At 37.2% G+C, this 15,546-nt stretch overlaps 2 protein-coding genes across 3 annotated transcripts in view; one reads left to right on the top strand and one right to left on the bottom strand.

Moving 5' to 3' along the window:
• On the top strand, positions 1 to 6,859 carry LOC121730863 (27 kDa hemolymph protein-like). The gene is made up of 7 exons (XM_042120060.1): positions 1 to 135; positions 3,380 to 3,489; positions 3,895 to 4,007; positions 4,791 to 4,954; positions 5,194 to 5,315; positions 6,322 to 6,450; positions 6,778 to 6,859. The coding sequence occupies exons 1-7, from the start codon at positions 96 to 98 to the stop codon at positions 6,781 to 6,783; spliced, it is 684 nt and encodes a 227-aa protein (XP_041975994.1). The 5' UTR covers positions 1 to 95; the 3' UTR covers positions 6,784 to 6,859.
• Positions 6,860 to 6,969: 110 nt separating this feature from the next.
• LOC121730862 (27 kDa glycoprotein-like) overlaps positions 6,970 to 15,546 on the bottom strand; it is a 34,021-nt gene continuing 25,444 nt past the window's right edge. The window contains exons 6-8 of one of the 2 annotated variants that reach the window (XM_042120058.1): positions 12,511 to 12,651; positions 11,892 to 11,927; positions 6,970 to 9,254 (exon numbers count right to left, since the gene is read on the bottom strand). In XM_042120058.1, the coding sequence (XP_041975992.1) occupies positions 9,168 to 9,254; positions 11,892 to 11,927; positions 12,511 to 12,651 (264 nt within the window). In that variant the 3' untranslated portion in view covers positions 6,970 to 9,167. The remainder of the gene's footprint in view (positions 9,255 to 11,891; positions 11,928 to 12,510; positions 12,652 to 15,546) is intronic. The other variant, XM_042120059.1, reaches the window with a different exon arrangement.

Here is a 15,546-nt window from a genome sequence, read left to right as displayed (position 1 = left end):
AATATGGCATATTATATAAACAGTCCAGTCGCGGATAACTTCAGTTGGCTCTCGACTTCTGGATCACAGGGACGTCTCCAAGAAAACTCATCATCATGATCTGGAAGGCAATTTTGGTCGCCGTTTTGGCTGTCGGTAAGTAAACCTATTATTATAATACGATACTTAAATATTTTATAATATCTGCATGTTATTGTAATGATAATACAAATAATTTAGAAAAATAGCCAATAGAAATTATACTAAATATAGAAGTAAGTATTGTAAAAAATATTTTTTCGGATCAAAAAAAAGGATTAAATAAAAAAACAACATTAAAATTAATTATTAGGTACTATGTATTATATTATAAATTAATTAGGCAAGATGTTGTTATAGAAACAGAATATACTTATGCTCGTCGTAGGTAAGCTAATAATTCTAATTTCTACTGATTCAAATCATAAGTGTTGATTCTACTGATTCACCTGCAGTAACAGATGAAGATGATTATACTGATGGCAGTCGTTAGCTAATACTAAATGACATGAAGCTGATTTGTCAGCTCGATGTCCTGACTGCAAGTCATCGGGTGATGATGATGTATGATGTCGGCCCCTCTTCCTGCGCCGACCAATTACCAATTTTCCTCGTGAGCGCAGTCACCCACATATAGGCACGCTATTCTGTTGTATCTTTCACGTCCATCCGTACTAATATTGTTACCTCTCTTAGCTCTTCAGCTTAGATTCTAGAGTTTCCTAGTACGGGTTTCATATAATTTTTTTATGAAATAAGGGAGCAAACGAGCAAACCGGTCACCTGATGGAAAGCAACTTCCGCTTTCGCCCATGGACACTCGCAGCATCAGAAGAGCTGCAGTTGCGTTGCCGGCCGTTTAGGAGGGAATAGGGTAATAGGGGAGGGTAGGGAAGGGAAGGGAGGGGAATACGGGAGGGCAGGGAAGGGAAAGGGGTATATTTCATTATTGAGTCCCTGAAAATGACATAGAAATTGTACATTTGTACATTGTCTAAAAACTATTGTTATCTCTGCGCGATTAACAAATTTCTGCGTGACCCAAGTTCCAGGCAACATGTAGTTGTCTATGAAATGTAACAGGACTTACGTACTTGTTTCATATACAACCCCTAACCTTACAAGTGGAATAAGTACGTAACGTTTTTCAGGTCAGAGGTCACAGGTTCTCTAATCAGATTCTAAGGTCTAAGAGAAACGTCACAGGTTTAGGATTCCTTACTTAGTCACAATAAATCATTGCACACGATAAAAAACAAAATTCTTTAACACTTTTCAAAACATTTTCTCCATTTCTCGCAAATTCTTTTAACAGTTTTTAAAAATAAACCTTTAAGCCTTTGAGGATTCACATTTTTCGCGACAAGACTTACCTAATAACATGCATATTGCATGTTATTAGGTTGTACTTAGCTAAAATAAAGTTAAAAATATTTTTGTGTAAAAATACTTATTTTTAATCTATTTTAACTAATTAAGTACTGAACTTTCAAAAGTTTTTGAACTTTAATAAAAATAAAATAATTAGGTAGGTAGGCATGTTATAATATATGTTTTGATTGCTTATGGAACTGATAACTTTTACTTAAGTTATCAATAGTAAACATGATTATCATTGAACTTGTAACCTTTGTATCAGTGGCGTGATTGATGCTAGGTAAGAAAGAAACCCATCGGAAAATATTTAATAAATAACCTGCATCTTTTTAGAAGTCGGTTAATTATTCAATATCTTAGAAATTAAACATGAAAATTTAAATTGAATTTAATTATTCTTTTAATACTTTAACATTTATTAGATAATAATTTGTTCCTTTACGTCTTTAATAATAGCAAGACTCCGGAAGCTTTCTTACACAATAAGAGCTTTCTATCTAGATAAGCAAAATCTAGATTCTAATGCCGCACTAGTCACGAAATCACGAAGTCAAGCTAATTAGGAGACGTTTAATTTTAAAGTCACCATGTTTAATATTAAAAGTCATTATTCACATTTCGTTGGTCTAGAGTCTAGAGTCTAGACTCCAGATGTGATAACTCGTATGTGCAAACTATCAAACTTTACCACGGTTTTGTATTTGTGGTTATAAGTTATAACGCGTGTTATAACCACAAATCAGTCTTTCCACTTTGACCAACTAAACTAACCAACTGCAACTGACCAACTATTTTTCGTTCCCAACGTTACAACTTTTTAGTTGGTTTGATAGGAATATTTTATTTTTTTGAATTTGTTCCCGTTCACACAACTTTATAATAATTATAATAACTATGAAGTTTGTTGTGTATTGGTTGTGTATAAAAATGAACTGGCCACTTACTGGCCACTTATAATTATTATTGATAATGAGTAAATACTTTATGACTTTGACTGAAGACTGTTTTTGAAACTTTTATAGTTTCTACATCAAAATCAAATTTTACCAATTTTTTTTATTTACGAGCTATCACATCTAGAACGACGATTTCACAATGAGAATATTGCATATGTACTTATATTATTTATTGATAATTGTTGTAAAAATGATAAGTCTAATCCTCATTTTCGATAAGTTTTTGTACCATCAAAGAAATTGATTCATAGGCAGTTGACGGACGTCTACGTCATTTGGTTGGGTTATGACAATTCAATATTATGTATGGCTTTGACGCAACGCTACCAAATTACGTTGGTCCACCCAGATGGCTGGGTGGTATCAGAGAAGTTGATTTATAGGCACGGCCGTAGCTAGAGGGGGGCATTCGGGGGCAATGCCCTACCATAAAAATATGAAAAACCCCCGAAAATCAATCAATTATGCACCAATTATGATATTTTTTTACTTCCACCCTATCTGTAACCAATGCTGCCCTACCTCAAGTTTGACTCCACCTACAGCCCTGTTTATAGGCAGATGCCTTCGAAGCAACTTCTCTGATAGTACTTTGAATCCTACGAATATCATACAGACTACAGTAGGTATTATAATTCATAATACACTATTTGAACCTTAGGTCGACATCGCCTGTTCCTTTCATGTACTACTAATATAGGTAGGTACAGTGTGTTAGTGTAAACACCGTTATCATTGAAACCATCAAATGAGCCCATCAAAATGAACAACTTTTTTTATGAGAACAATGCTGGGAACTCAAACGCCGTCTTCATACCCATACGGATGCCCGGATCGACAATTTGTATACGTATGAAGACGGATTTTTTGAGTTCCCAGCATTGTTCTCATAGAAAAAGTTGTTCATTTTGACGAGCTCATTTGATGGTTTTAAGGATAACAGTGTTTACACTAACATCTTGTATATTATATTCTGTGATAATATGAAGATGACCCTACAATATGACTTTACTCACTCCTTGTTCCAGGCGTGCTGGCCGAGTACGAGCTGACTGATGCCCAGCGCCAGCAGATGAGGGAACTGCTCCGTCAGACCTGCAAGAAGAACGGCAATGAGGACAAGGCTGATGCTGTTGAGGTACAATTTAACCTCTTTTCACGCCATTAAACTGCCTTTATTTTATTGATGATTTTGAAATTAATCTCTTTGAAGAGGATCCATGTAAAAAAAACAAAATTGGGAAATTTTTGTACCATCGAGGAAATTGATTCGTAGGTAGTTGACTGACCTACGCCATTTGGTCGGATCGTGTCAATTCAATGTTAATTGTGGTTTGTCGGCTGGGTCTGACACAACGCAACCAAATTACGTAGGCCCCTGATCTGCCTATGAATCAACTTATCTGATAGTGCATAACTCATAAGTGATATTTAGATATCTATCCAATTTTTCCCTGGACCGGTCTTTAGTATGCGTATCATCAGCTATCTTTCTGCTTAACAAGTAACAACGTATCATTTAAATTATTTTGTTATTTGTCAGGCTACCGTCAAGAACTTCGCTGAGTGCGTCAAGACCCTGTTCAACCCCGACACCATCAAGCAGGAGATCGAAGCCGCCAAGCCCAACGGCGAACTCGACGAGGTCTTCAAGAAGTAAGTTGATACTAGCTAGCACTTTTTAATTGTTATAAGTAATATAATATAATTGACTAGCACGTGAAGAAGAAGAAGTATGGATATAAAATTGATTCATCTATCTCTGCCTTATCCCGATAGGTATACTTAAATCATAGAAATATTAGAAAAGTCATAAAGCTTCTTCTAAGTACCTATTTACTAATTATAAATCTTTTTTGGGCATTGCGCTATTTTGTTTCCACAGTAAAAACCGAAATAGCAATGTTTTCGTTTGCAAGTGAAAGAGACAATGAGACATATGAAATGAGTATTTCATACATACTTACCTCATATTTTGTTAACGCCTACAATTTATATTATTTATGTCTATTTGTTCTAAATTGCCCTATGTCCGGCGATTGAGCTTTTGAATACGCATAGTCAGGTATTATGAGAATATTAGTGTTGACTGTTGTTCCTGTATAACACGTCTTTAATATTATCTAAGTATACAGGGTGTAACAAAAATAAGTGATAATACTTTAGGGTGCGCACGTGTTCCTTGTAGAGAGTTCACTGTGAAAGTAGCAGCGCTGAAAGACCAAATTTTTTTTTCACTTTTGTATAGGGATACTCGTGACGCTCGGGCCCTAGCCCATACAAAAGTGAAAATTTTTTTTCGTCTTTCAAAGCTGCTACTTTCACAGTGAACTCTCTACAAGGAACACGTACACACCCTAAAGTATTATGAATTATCACTTATTTTTGTTACACACGGTATACTATGTAAGTTATTATCACCACACACATTACTTCCAGGTACTGCGCCAAATCCCCCCAACTGAAGACATGCATCCACACGCTGACGACCGGCGTGACTCCCTGCCTGGACGCCAAGGTGCGCGACCACATCGCCTACGTCGACAACTCCACTGACTCCCTCATCGACTTCCTCTGCTACAGGGACGGAGACAGGATCGCTAGTGAGTATCAAATCAGACCATCGATTCATCCATCACATGCCTGGAACTATATTTATAAAGCTATTTTACATTGCTTGACGCGGGTTTTGAGCGCGGCGACCGAATCAAGAAATTCCGTAAAAACCATTGGATTATAATTATTGCATACGTTCATTCAAAAAAATGCTATGTAAATAATTTATAATATCATTACGATTATTGCCGAAAGCACAATTGAGAATATACCTGTTTTCTTCCAGTGTTCATCGCCGAGCACGGCCCCGAGTGCATGCAGACCAAGACCAGCGACATCCGCGAGTGCGCCAACAAGATGAGGGAGGGCATCTCCAGCCTCGACGACGCCAAGAGCCTCACTCTTGAGGTGAGATATTGGAACGAAGTTCCTTATCGCGCGTTGCGAAAGGGGGCTAGACGGAAAAGGTTGTAACGACATGACACAAAAGTGTCGGTATATTACAACTAGAGCAAAAATGCTATAGTTGTAAGAAGTGCGGTAGCGCGGGTTTCTCTGTCTCTCTTTTTTTAACTTCGTAACATCCGGGTGTCCCTTGACACCTCTCAAGTTTTTTTGTACTTAAGTATATATTTTAACATAGACTTAATATATACTGTCGTATTATAGGTTTATGTATTTTAAGAATCTTTGTAGGATACAGGGTCTGAGAAGGACCACCAGTGTACGTGTCTCCCGGGGGGCGGTTAAGGCCGCGTCCGGGCATACCCACTAAAACCCCAACAGTGTTTGTCCGCATAAGGCAGAGCCACAGGATAAGCGAAATACACTCTCTTACTAGCCCCAAACTACCGGGGATTAGTAGATTTCGCCAACGAAAAAAGAATATATTACTTAGGGTTAATACTTGTTCCGTTACGAGACTTTACAGAATTATAATTTATAAGCAACTTTTTTCATGGTAGTAACTTACATGCTTGAAGGAAAATCAGCTGTTTCATAATTAAAGCGCATTACATCTTTAACACTTAAGCAGGAAGTAGTTTTTTTAACAAGTAGGAAACGTTGCTGGCAAAGAAAAAGTTGACAAGTAGAAAAGTTTACTTGAAGTAACTATTGACCTCGGATAACGAAGTCCTTTTGATATACTATGCATTTTCTTTCATTAAGAGCCTGCTTCAGCACTTCCTGATAAGTGACAAATAGGCTATCCACCAATTAACTTGACAGATCAAGTATGGAAAGTCTGTCAAAAAAGTTGTGAATAGCCTATTCGGAACTTTATCAGAAAGTGGTGAAACAGGCCTCAAGTTTCTTAATATTATGAGGAATTAATATTTAACCCACGGTTAACTGACTGGGGCAAGTAGAATATAAGGATACTAAATAATAGTTAATTTAACGTTAATTTCAGCAACAATGCGGCAAGTTTGACGAGCTGGCCTCATGCGTAGTGAAGGCGCTGGAGGGCTGCGAGTCCGACACGCCCAGCAACATGGTCCAGTCACTCTTCAACTACATCAAGAAGGGTAGCCCTTGCAAGGTTAGTTAGAAGTTAAACTTAACTATACTTCGTAATTAAGTTATACTTCGTTATTAAACTTAACTAACTATAGCTACCGGATAGGTATGCTTTACAATATTATTTTTATTCATCAAGAGTCCTGGATGGGGACAAAACGTTCAAACTATTTTCATTAGGTTGGGAGACATCTTAGGTTAGCCTTAACCTAAGAGGGTTAAGATACCCTAACCGTTAAGGTTTTGCTGTTGTTGGTCCAGTCGTATTTGAGCAGACTATGTTCAAGTTACAAAAAGATTACATTTAATATGAACTCCATACATAATACAGTTCCTTTATTTTTTCCAGAAGTGAAGTCCATCATCAAAGACTGCAGAATGAAGATGAATCTAGCGATATTTTAAATATATGCTAACGTGATTTTTTAAAATCTTTTTTTTTATTTTCTCACCTACCCACCTGATGATACTGTTGGTTCTGCGAACTTATCAATGGGGCAGACGAATGGATTGGTAAATTAGGGCGAATGAAACTCAATTATATCTTATTGACCGTTTATAAAGCAACATCCATTTACAAAATTAGCTCACAACATCCAATTTCAATTTTAAAAGATACAATAAAATTACAAATAACTTGAAAATGTCATGGAAATCATCAACGAAATACTCTTGAGACCACTTGCACAACTCTGGGTTAAAGTTAAATCTAGGTTAAACTCGATTAGCAGTAACCCCGGATGCAAGTGGACATCTTTTAACTAGTGCTCAAAGTTTGCTAAAAAGTTTAAATAATGGAAATCGTGCAAAAGTGTTTTATATGCTCTGAATGCGTAATTTTTTTAATGTTTTGTACTTCGTCAATGATTTGAAATGTATTTAATACTCCTCAAATAATATATAGGCCGGCCTAGAAAAATTAACCTAATGCGAGCTCAAAAGTAGCCTTAATACCCACATCACATTACTCATCACATCACAGTACCTAGGCTTGCAACTTTTACACAAATTTCTCAATTTAACAACAAACAAATAAGAAATTATTAGACATTTTAATTACTTGAGCAAAGAAATATAAATTTATTTATACATTTTGATTATAACTAACGGTAACTGACTACAAAACAGTTAACTGTCTCAATTACACCATCGCCTGCTAGTGTAAAGCGCTGGTCTAATCATCACGCCTTCTCTTTCATTCATACGAACAATGAGAGAGAGCGTTTAATCAATGATCAGTAATAACAAGCGTTGGTGAAACTGACCTACAATTGCAAAAGACTTGCGGTATTATATATTTTGCTTTAAGCATATTTCTATCATTCTTTTTGTGGGTTACACCCATTATACATTTTAATTTTAGCATTTTAACCTGTATTGTATCACAATAGTTGTAGTAACATAAAATTTGTGCTGTATTGTAAGGAACAATATTGCTAAAACAAAGCATGAAGTCTGACTAGTTAACAAGTCACAAAGTTGGGAAGTCAGTTAAAATATTTTGCTTACTTCTAAATAAATAGCTAATGTGCCGGCCGTTAAAGTAACTTCCTACATAAGCACATGAAAAAATATAATTAAGTTTATTAAAACATAATTGATGTCAAATGTTAAGACAACGTATAAAAATAAAAACCATCAAAATATAATGTTACTCGTAAAACAGCTGCACACATCACAGGCAAACTAAATTCGTAAGCAATCATGAAACACCAAACACACCTATCCTATTTCACCATTGCCCTAAACTCCGGTTAAAAATCCATTCTACGCCAACTAACCAACGGATTAACATCTACGTCAGTTCAAAAATGATGACACAACGGCCATGCCGCATTGGAAGCTATGATTTGGCAAAATATTTCGATATGTAGTTTGCACCTATTAGGCATCTAATTTGCCTATCACCAAGGTATGTTAGTTTCAACCAACTGTTATAATTTTATGCCATTTCTTGCACTGAAAGAGCGAAAGAGACAACTAGATATTTAGTGGACCATTTAATTTAACAGACCATGGTGACATTGGCACTTTGATAAATATAATTCTATTCAAACTCTCATCATTCCATGTTTCTAATTTTCTATTGAAGACCGCCGCTGTCAAAAATTCATTCCTTTTTGATTGGTCAATATTTGACAGCGAGTAGTGGCGAACCAATGACGTTTGTTAATTTATGACAGTGGCGCCACAACTTCAACATTGTAAGTAATAACTTCGTTTATCGGTGGTTTATTTTTACAAAGGCATTAATAAATGCCAGAAGAAAATGGAATGTCATTAATCTTAAATTGGAAGATTTTAACGGAAGCGGAATGGTAGATTTAAAATACTACCTATTAACAAACAAAATCGATTAAAAAATTATACGTATACACGATGAACGGAACCACTGTTTCACAATTATTTACTATATCTATGGCTCAAAAGCGTGAGGCTATGGACAATATATTTGTAATATAGCCCTAAAAATACTACAAAAATATCCTTACTCTTACCAGCTGCGTTTTGAACTAACGGCATTCACAACACACATACGGGTTGGCATAAAACCGAGTTGTCTTAACACTCTGGGGTTTCGAATTAAAAAAAAGTAAATGTCACCTACTATGACAGATAGATGTCGTTAGTGGTAACCCTGACAAATGACACTTTATTTGAGGACTTAAATCTACCTCAAGATATTTCTAGAGTGTTCTCGGAATTATGCCAAGCGACTAAATAAATATGCTCAACTGTTTAAATAAGTAAGGTAACAACTAGAAGAGCCATTGTGATGGACTTGATGATCAGCGGAGAAGCGGCGCTAGCAGCCTTCTGAGGTTCCTGAAATAATAATAATAAAAAAGATATAATAAAAAGCGTAAAACAAACCTGCCCCCGTAGACAAGTGGCAAAACGCTAGCGCTACAAAATGTATGGATTTGACATTCGTATTCGCTAGCGAAGCGATGACTTATGTCAAATCGCATACATTTTGTAGCGCTAGCGTTAGCGTTAGCGCTTTGCCACTTGTCTACAGGCCCTGCTTACTATGGTAACTTTACAGCGACAGTAGTTTAGTAAAAATCAATTAAGGACCTCCTAAACCACAGAATATATATTAGTAGTACCAACAGAATTCCCACTTGCGAAACCCGTTTAAAGAAATAACGACTCATGTTACGTTACTATTAAGATCAAATTCCGACCGCGCAGTGCTAGGTGTGCCTACAATTATATTCACCTACATGTCCGCTCTCTTTCTATCGCATAACTCGTACCTTTTCTGACGTAATCAAGGTTTTCGCCTTTTAGAAAACAAAATATACTTTTTTAATTACTATTGGTACGAATAGCAAACCTTTTTATAGTAATACTAGCTGTCCCGGTGAACTTCGTGTCACTTTAAAACCTTCCCTGGACTTCTACGAATATTTTAAGACTAAAATCAGCCCAATCCGTTCAGTCGTTTTCGAGTTTTAGCGCGACTAACACAATTGAAAATCCATTTTTATATATAAGATAAGATAAACTTTAAGTAACCCAACCTGTATTTTGTAGTAGTTTAATATGTTCGATTATAGTGCAGGAAACTTTTACAATTTAAACATAGTAACTTGTGTTTATTTCTGTGTAGTTTGTGTATTTCTTTGTATGAAATTGGTTTATTTGCTAATTTTGTATAGTTTTTATCTACTTTTTGTATTTAAATAAGTACCTTATTCAAATACATATTTCATTGGTTTTTCTTAATTGTTCATTTTTATAAGATTTATAACGATTTTGTCACAACGGTTAAATCAGTATCATGAATAAAAATCCTCTATGATCAGTAAACAGTCGATACGCGACGAAAAACCTTGCGCGTGCGTCACCGCTCGCTTGTGAGTCCCTACTGATTGGCCACCTGCGGGTGGTACTTACAGTTCGATGCCTATTCTCGCGAGTGGAACAGGCTTGCCTAAACATAATATAAATACTGCCTAAGTGTTTTGAACCAAAATGAATCTCTTACACGAAAAAAAATTATTGAATGTGTGACTCTTCACTAAACGCAAAGCTAGTAATAATAATATAATACATAATGAGAATTCTTTCAAGTCAGACAATTGTTATTCCTGCGCCTAAATGAATTTACATAAGAAATTGATGTTATACTCAGATTTGACCAGAAAGTCTTAATTGATTTTGCTAAACCTTATATTAAATAGGATAAAAAAACAGACAACTCTTTTTGAACAAAAAAAAATAGAACATGCTTTAACCCAAATCTATACCGAGGCAAAATCAACAGAGTATGCGTTATTAATGGCCGGTTCACATTATTCCAATTCAGTAATAAAATCCAGCGCTTTACGCTTATGTTGCAAAATTGGATTCCACTCCAGACATAGATCAAGCTAGATACCGCATGTCGCTCCATTTGTATGAAAACGAGCGTGCCACTTTTTTACAGCTACTGTAACGTACCGATGATAAGAAAAGTGCCCATTATCTATGTCAACGTTTCTATTTCAATTTCTACAGCTCAATACGGCACTTTTAGGCATTTTTAGAATTCCGATTGATGTCCGATTCCGATAGCCGACTAAAGAACAGTCTTTCGAAAGTCGTTTGGGAGCGCGATATGGCTCGCGAAGTACATACACATGCGGTATCTATCATGATCTATGTCTGTGATTCCACTGCATTCCAGTCCCTGTTTACATTATTCCAGTACTCCAGAGCTGGATTGGTTCACTGGATTGGATTGGAATACTGTAAACCGGCTATAACAACACATAGGCCAGCTGCAAAGAAAACGTTAAAGAAATTGTCAACAATAAAGAATTTGTTAATTGCATTTTAACGACGGTATATTTTCTAATTATCTAAATTCTAATGGCCTTCAGAAACTACGATATAACAAAATCGACAAAAACAAGATGGATAAAAAAATACAAAGCAACAATTAATATTGATAAACAAAAGTGATTGCACAACAACGAAAGTTTGATATAGAAATCTGGAGTCTGGATTGTAAAGAGGTTGCGGAGCAAACAATATTAGTAAATTGACCCATTACTACTCTCTCACGTTCTATATCCTATCACGTCATGTTGATAGGAGTGCGATGGCAAATATGCGCGATTGAAAGAAAGAAGTGGCGATAGATGTAATCGAGGAAATTGATTCCTAGGCAGGTGATGGAACTACGTCATCGTGTCGGTCATATGTAATTCAATGTTAGCTGTGAACGGTCGGATGGGTTTGACTTAACGCGACCAAATTACTAAGGTCCCCCATCTGCCTAGGGATCAACTTCTCTAATAGTACGAATGTCTATGTGCCGCGGATTCTGGACCGCGCTTTAGCGGTGGTGGGAATTTATTGCGTGGTCCATTGGCATGTCATAAATAAAATAAATCAAAGACAAAAAACTACAAGAAAAACAACAATTGAACATCAAAAACAAAGCAACACCTGTAACACAGAACTTACGTTGTTCAACTTCTTAGCAACAATATCCTCATCGTCCTAGTGAAATGAAAAAAATCAAATAAGTAAGGATTTTTTGTTAGTAATAATTAACAAACATTTTGAAATTATCATAACAATGCCTGAGTCATGGCAATAGAATCACAATTTTACCAAAAGTTTTTTTTCTTGGAAAAGTTAGTATCTATGGTTAGTAAAAGTATGAAGAACTTGTGTGTCCATTATTTGAAACAGGGCAAATAATAATCAAATTAAGGGTATGTAGAAGAAACATTTGAGCCAAGTCCCATGAAAAAGTGTTTGCTTAGCCTAAACTAACCATAGAACTATTACGTCAAACGACCATGCGTTATTGCTTTTCCGCGGTTTGTGGGATTACGCTGGTCGTAATGACTCCTTTCACTTTGGATCCTGAGCAATATGTGCTCATGTACAAGCTCATCCAACATGGGACTCTATGTCCTATCCAACAGCCCCAGACTGAATTATTGAGGGATCACGAGATTTTTGGCGAAATCCCTCTTGCGTAGCTGGGCACGTTCTTTTTTTGGAGATGGGTTGGTTTCAATAAACTACCAACGTCATCGAAGCCGATGTGGAACACGTTATTATTACAACTCACCGGCACAGCAGCGCAGGGCAAGGACTTCCGTATAAACTTGAACAGCGCCTCGACGAGGTTGGCGGAGGTGGTGGACGCGCACCCCTCCAGCTCACCCACCACGCACGTCTGCAGCTCAGAGAACTGACCGCACTCCTTCTCCTGCGACACGAGAATTATTGGTATCAATAGCCCGCGTCAAGTTTTACATTTTGAAAAATAGTAAACCATTCTTTGTCAAAGAAAACAGTGTAGGTATGCTCATCTAGATAATAATAATATTATTATCTAGATTCTAGATATAATATAACACATAGAGACGAGCATATTATGCGTGTCTTTATGTTTCCCGGTTGTTCTTATATTTTATATGGCTATCATCGCCAGGACGGTGTTGGAGCTGTCCCGCACGCGGCGCACCAGCGACGCGCACCTCTTGCGAATAGTCGCCTGAAAGCCGTCGGTGCGTGCCGCTGCGAACATGCCGGAGGCGCTACAGTAGCGGGGCAGCCCCAGCATCGCCGGATCAGAATCGGAATGCATTATTGTATTGGACAGTGAGGGCGTTGTAACCTTTTTTGTAATATTTGGCCCACAGGGCGCACGTATACAGTGAGGTGCAGAAAGCTTTTTTTTTTTTTTGAGCCAACATATTAGCTCTTTTGGACAACGCCCTCCTCTCCCGCTCGATGTCCTTATCGTCTCTGAGGTCGACAGTGACTATATGCCCCAGGTACTTGAACTCCTCGACTCTACTGAGAGCGATTCTGTTCAGGAGAATTTCGGGTACCTGTTTTGGGGTTCTACCACCGGCGGCATGAAAGACCATGTATTGAGACTTATTAATATTATATTTAAGCCCGTGTCTACAAGCATACTCCTCACAAATCCTAAGTAGCTTTCTTAGACCACCGATCGAGGGGCTCAGCAAAGCCATGTCATCGGCGTAGCTATGGTTATTTAGGCATATGCCGTCTATATGACAACCTACGTGCTGTTTGCTAAGCTCCTCGATCAGTGAGTCTATGTACAAATTAAAAAGGGTGGGCGAAGTCAGCCCCCTCCAAGCCACACTCCAGCCTATAGGACTCTGACAAAGTCCCCGCCCAGTTGACATGATTCATTTGATTTCTGTACCAAAACTTAAGTAAGTCTATGAATAGAGGAGGTACTTTGGCCTTTTTCATCTTATTCCAGAGGATGTCGTATGATACCATGTCGAAGGCCTTGGACAAATCGAGAAAGCAGGCGTAAACGGGGGTCGAGCGGTCAGTATAGTAGCGGACGGTGTGCTTAAGGCTCAGTATGGCACTTTCTGTGGAAAGTTTCGGCCTAAAACCGAACTGGTTATCGTGAAGAGTGATGCACTTATTTAACTGAGCATTTAGCACTCCGTCAAACACCTTAGCTATTACGGTGGCCAGCGATATAGGCCGGTAATTACTTTTATCAGACAGATCACCGGCTTTGTTTTTCACGATAGGCACAATTATTGTCTTCATAAGATCTGAAGGCAGGTATGAATGGCTTAGGCATAGCGAGTAGAGCACAGCCAGTAGTCTGTGTATGTGCGGTCCAGCATGCTGCAGGTGCTCAATACTCAGGCCATCGTGGCCAGGGGATTTATCTCTTTACATGTTTTTAACTATATAAGCTACATCTTTTGCCTTCACACAATATTCTAACTTTTTAACAAACTTATTACCACTATCGGATTCATTAATTGATCGACCCAGGGGGGATTGTATAATAAAATAATCCTTAAAACTGTTTGCTATATCTTTTTTATCGCTCTGGCCACCGACACTCATAGGAAAGCCAGGACTAGAATTCAGTTTTTTAGTTTCTTCCCAAAATCCACTAAAATCGCCTTTAGAATGTTCTCTTCAGCTAAATTATCCATAACTAACTGATCCTGATGATTTTGACACCATTTAAGCCTAGATTTAAATACTTTTCTACTTGTAGATATAGCATCATATATAGCGCCAGACCTAGGTCTCCCACACAATACCCATTCGTTAAACTTAGTCCTGGCATTCCTATGAGCTTCAGCAACATTTGTGTTCCAGCCAGGCACCTGCCTAGCCGCTCGCCCCGACGCTACTCGTCTTCGACCCACCAAGGACGCCTCACGTAGGGCGGTGACAATACTGTTATATAAGTTATCAATAACAATTTTATCTTTAATATTATTGCAAACATCCCGAGCACATAGTATACATTCTATTGGAAAATCAATCATTTTTAACTTTTGTTTACACGCATTAGAGTACTGTAAAATATCTTGGCCTTTTCTTCTGCCCCATATTACATTTTTGTTTACATCTATTTTATTATTATAACACAATTGTTCCGCTTTTAATATAGGTAATTTACACACGATAATTAGAGGAAAATGGTCGGACCAAAAATATTATCATAGAAAAATATTATCATCAATAATAGTATCAATATTATTATAACAACGATTAAAATTTGCTTGCAACGATAAAATAATATTGTTCTTCAAAATTTGCAACTACAAAGTATAGCAAATTTTGAACAACGATATTTCTCTAAATCTACATGATTTTGTTTGTGGGCCGCGACATCAAGACTAAAGCGTGTTTGTGGCTCGTATATGAAGAAAAGGTTGAGTACCACCGGTTTAGAGGACCGGCTGTGGCATGTACCATCAGAGAAACTAATTCATAAGCAGAGGACGGATCTATGTCATTTAGTCGGGTCATGTCAAATCAATATAATATTATGCCGCGAACGGTAGGTTGGATAATGGATTTGACATAATCTGACTAAATTAGGTCAATAGCCATCAGCCTATGAATCAATTTCTCGGAACCTAAAAGGCATCAAAGATCGGTGCATAGATCAACGCACAGACAAAACTAGCTTGTAATTTCGTACACGTATGATGTTGGGTAGATTTTTTTAATTACAAGAGGATAAAAGTAGTAGGAGACAACATTACGTATTGAGCTAGTGCCTAGTAATAAACTAGAGTATAAAGTATAAACTATAGTCCAGTTACGAAGCAGGTAAACAATTGACATTCGC

The sequence above is a fragment of the Aricia agestis genome, chromosome 10 (assembly GCF_905147365.1).
Source record: "Aricia agestis chromosome 10, ilAriAges1.1, whole genome shotgun sequence".
Taxonomy (NCBI): Eukaryota; Metazoa; Arthropoda; class Insecta; order Lepidoptera; family Lycaenidae; genus Aricia; species Aricia agestis.
The sequence above is the reverse complement of the archived record's forward strand: the minus strand, read 5'-3'. Positions and strand labels throughout refer to the sequence as shown.

Bases quoted from the DNA above. Each gene is read 5' to 3' on its own strand.
- LOC121730863 (XM_042120060.1), top strand. From the start codon at position 96: ATGATCTGGAAGGCAATTTTGGTCGCCGTTTTGGCTGTCG. The intron at 4,008-4,790 runs GTAAGTTGATAC...CATTACTTCCAG, and splicing joins CTCGACGAGGTCTTCAAGAA to GTACTGCGCCAAATCCCCCC. The intron at 4,955-5,193 runs GTGAGTATCAAA...GTTTTCTTCCAG, and splicing joins GGACGGAGACAGGATCGCTA to TGTTCATCGCCGAGCACGGC.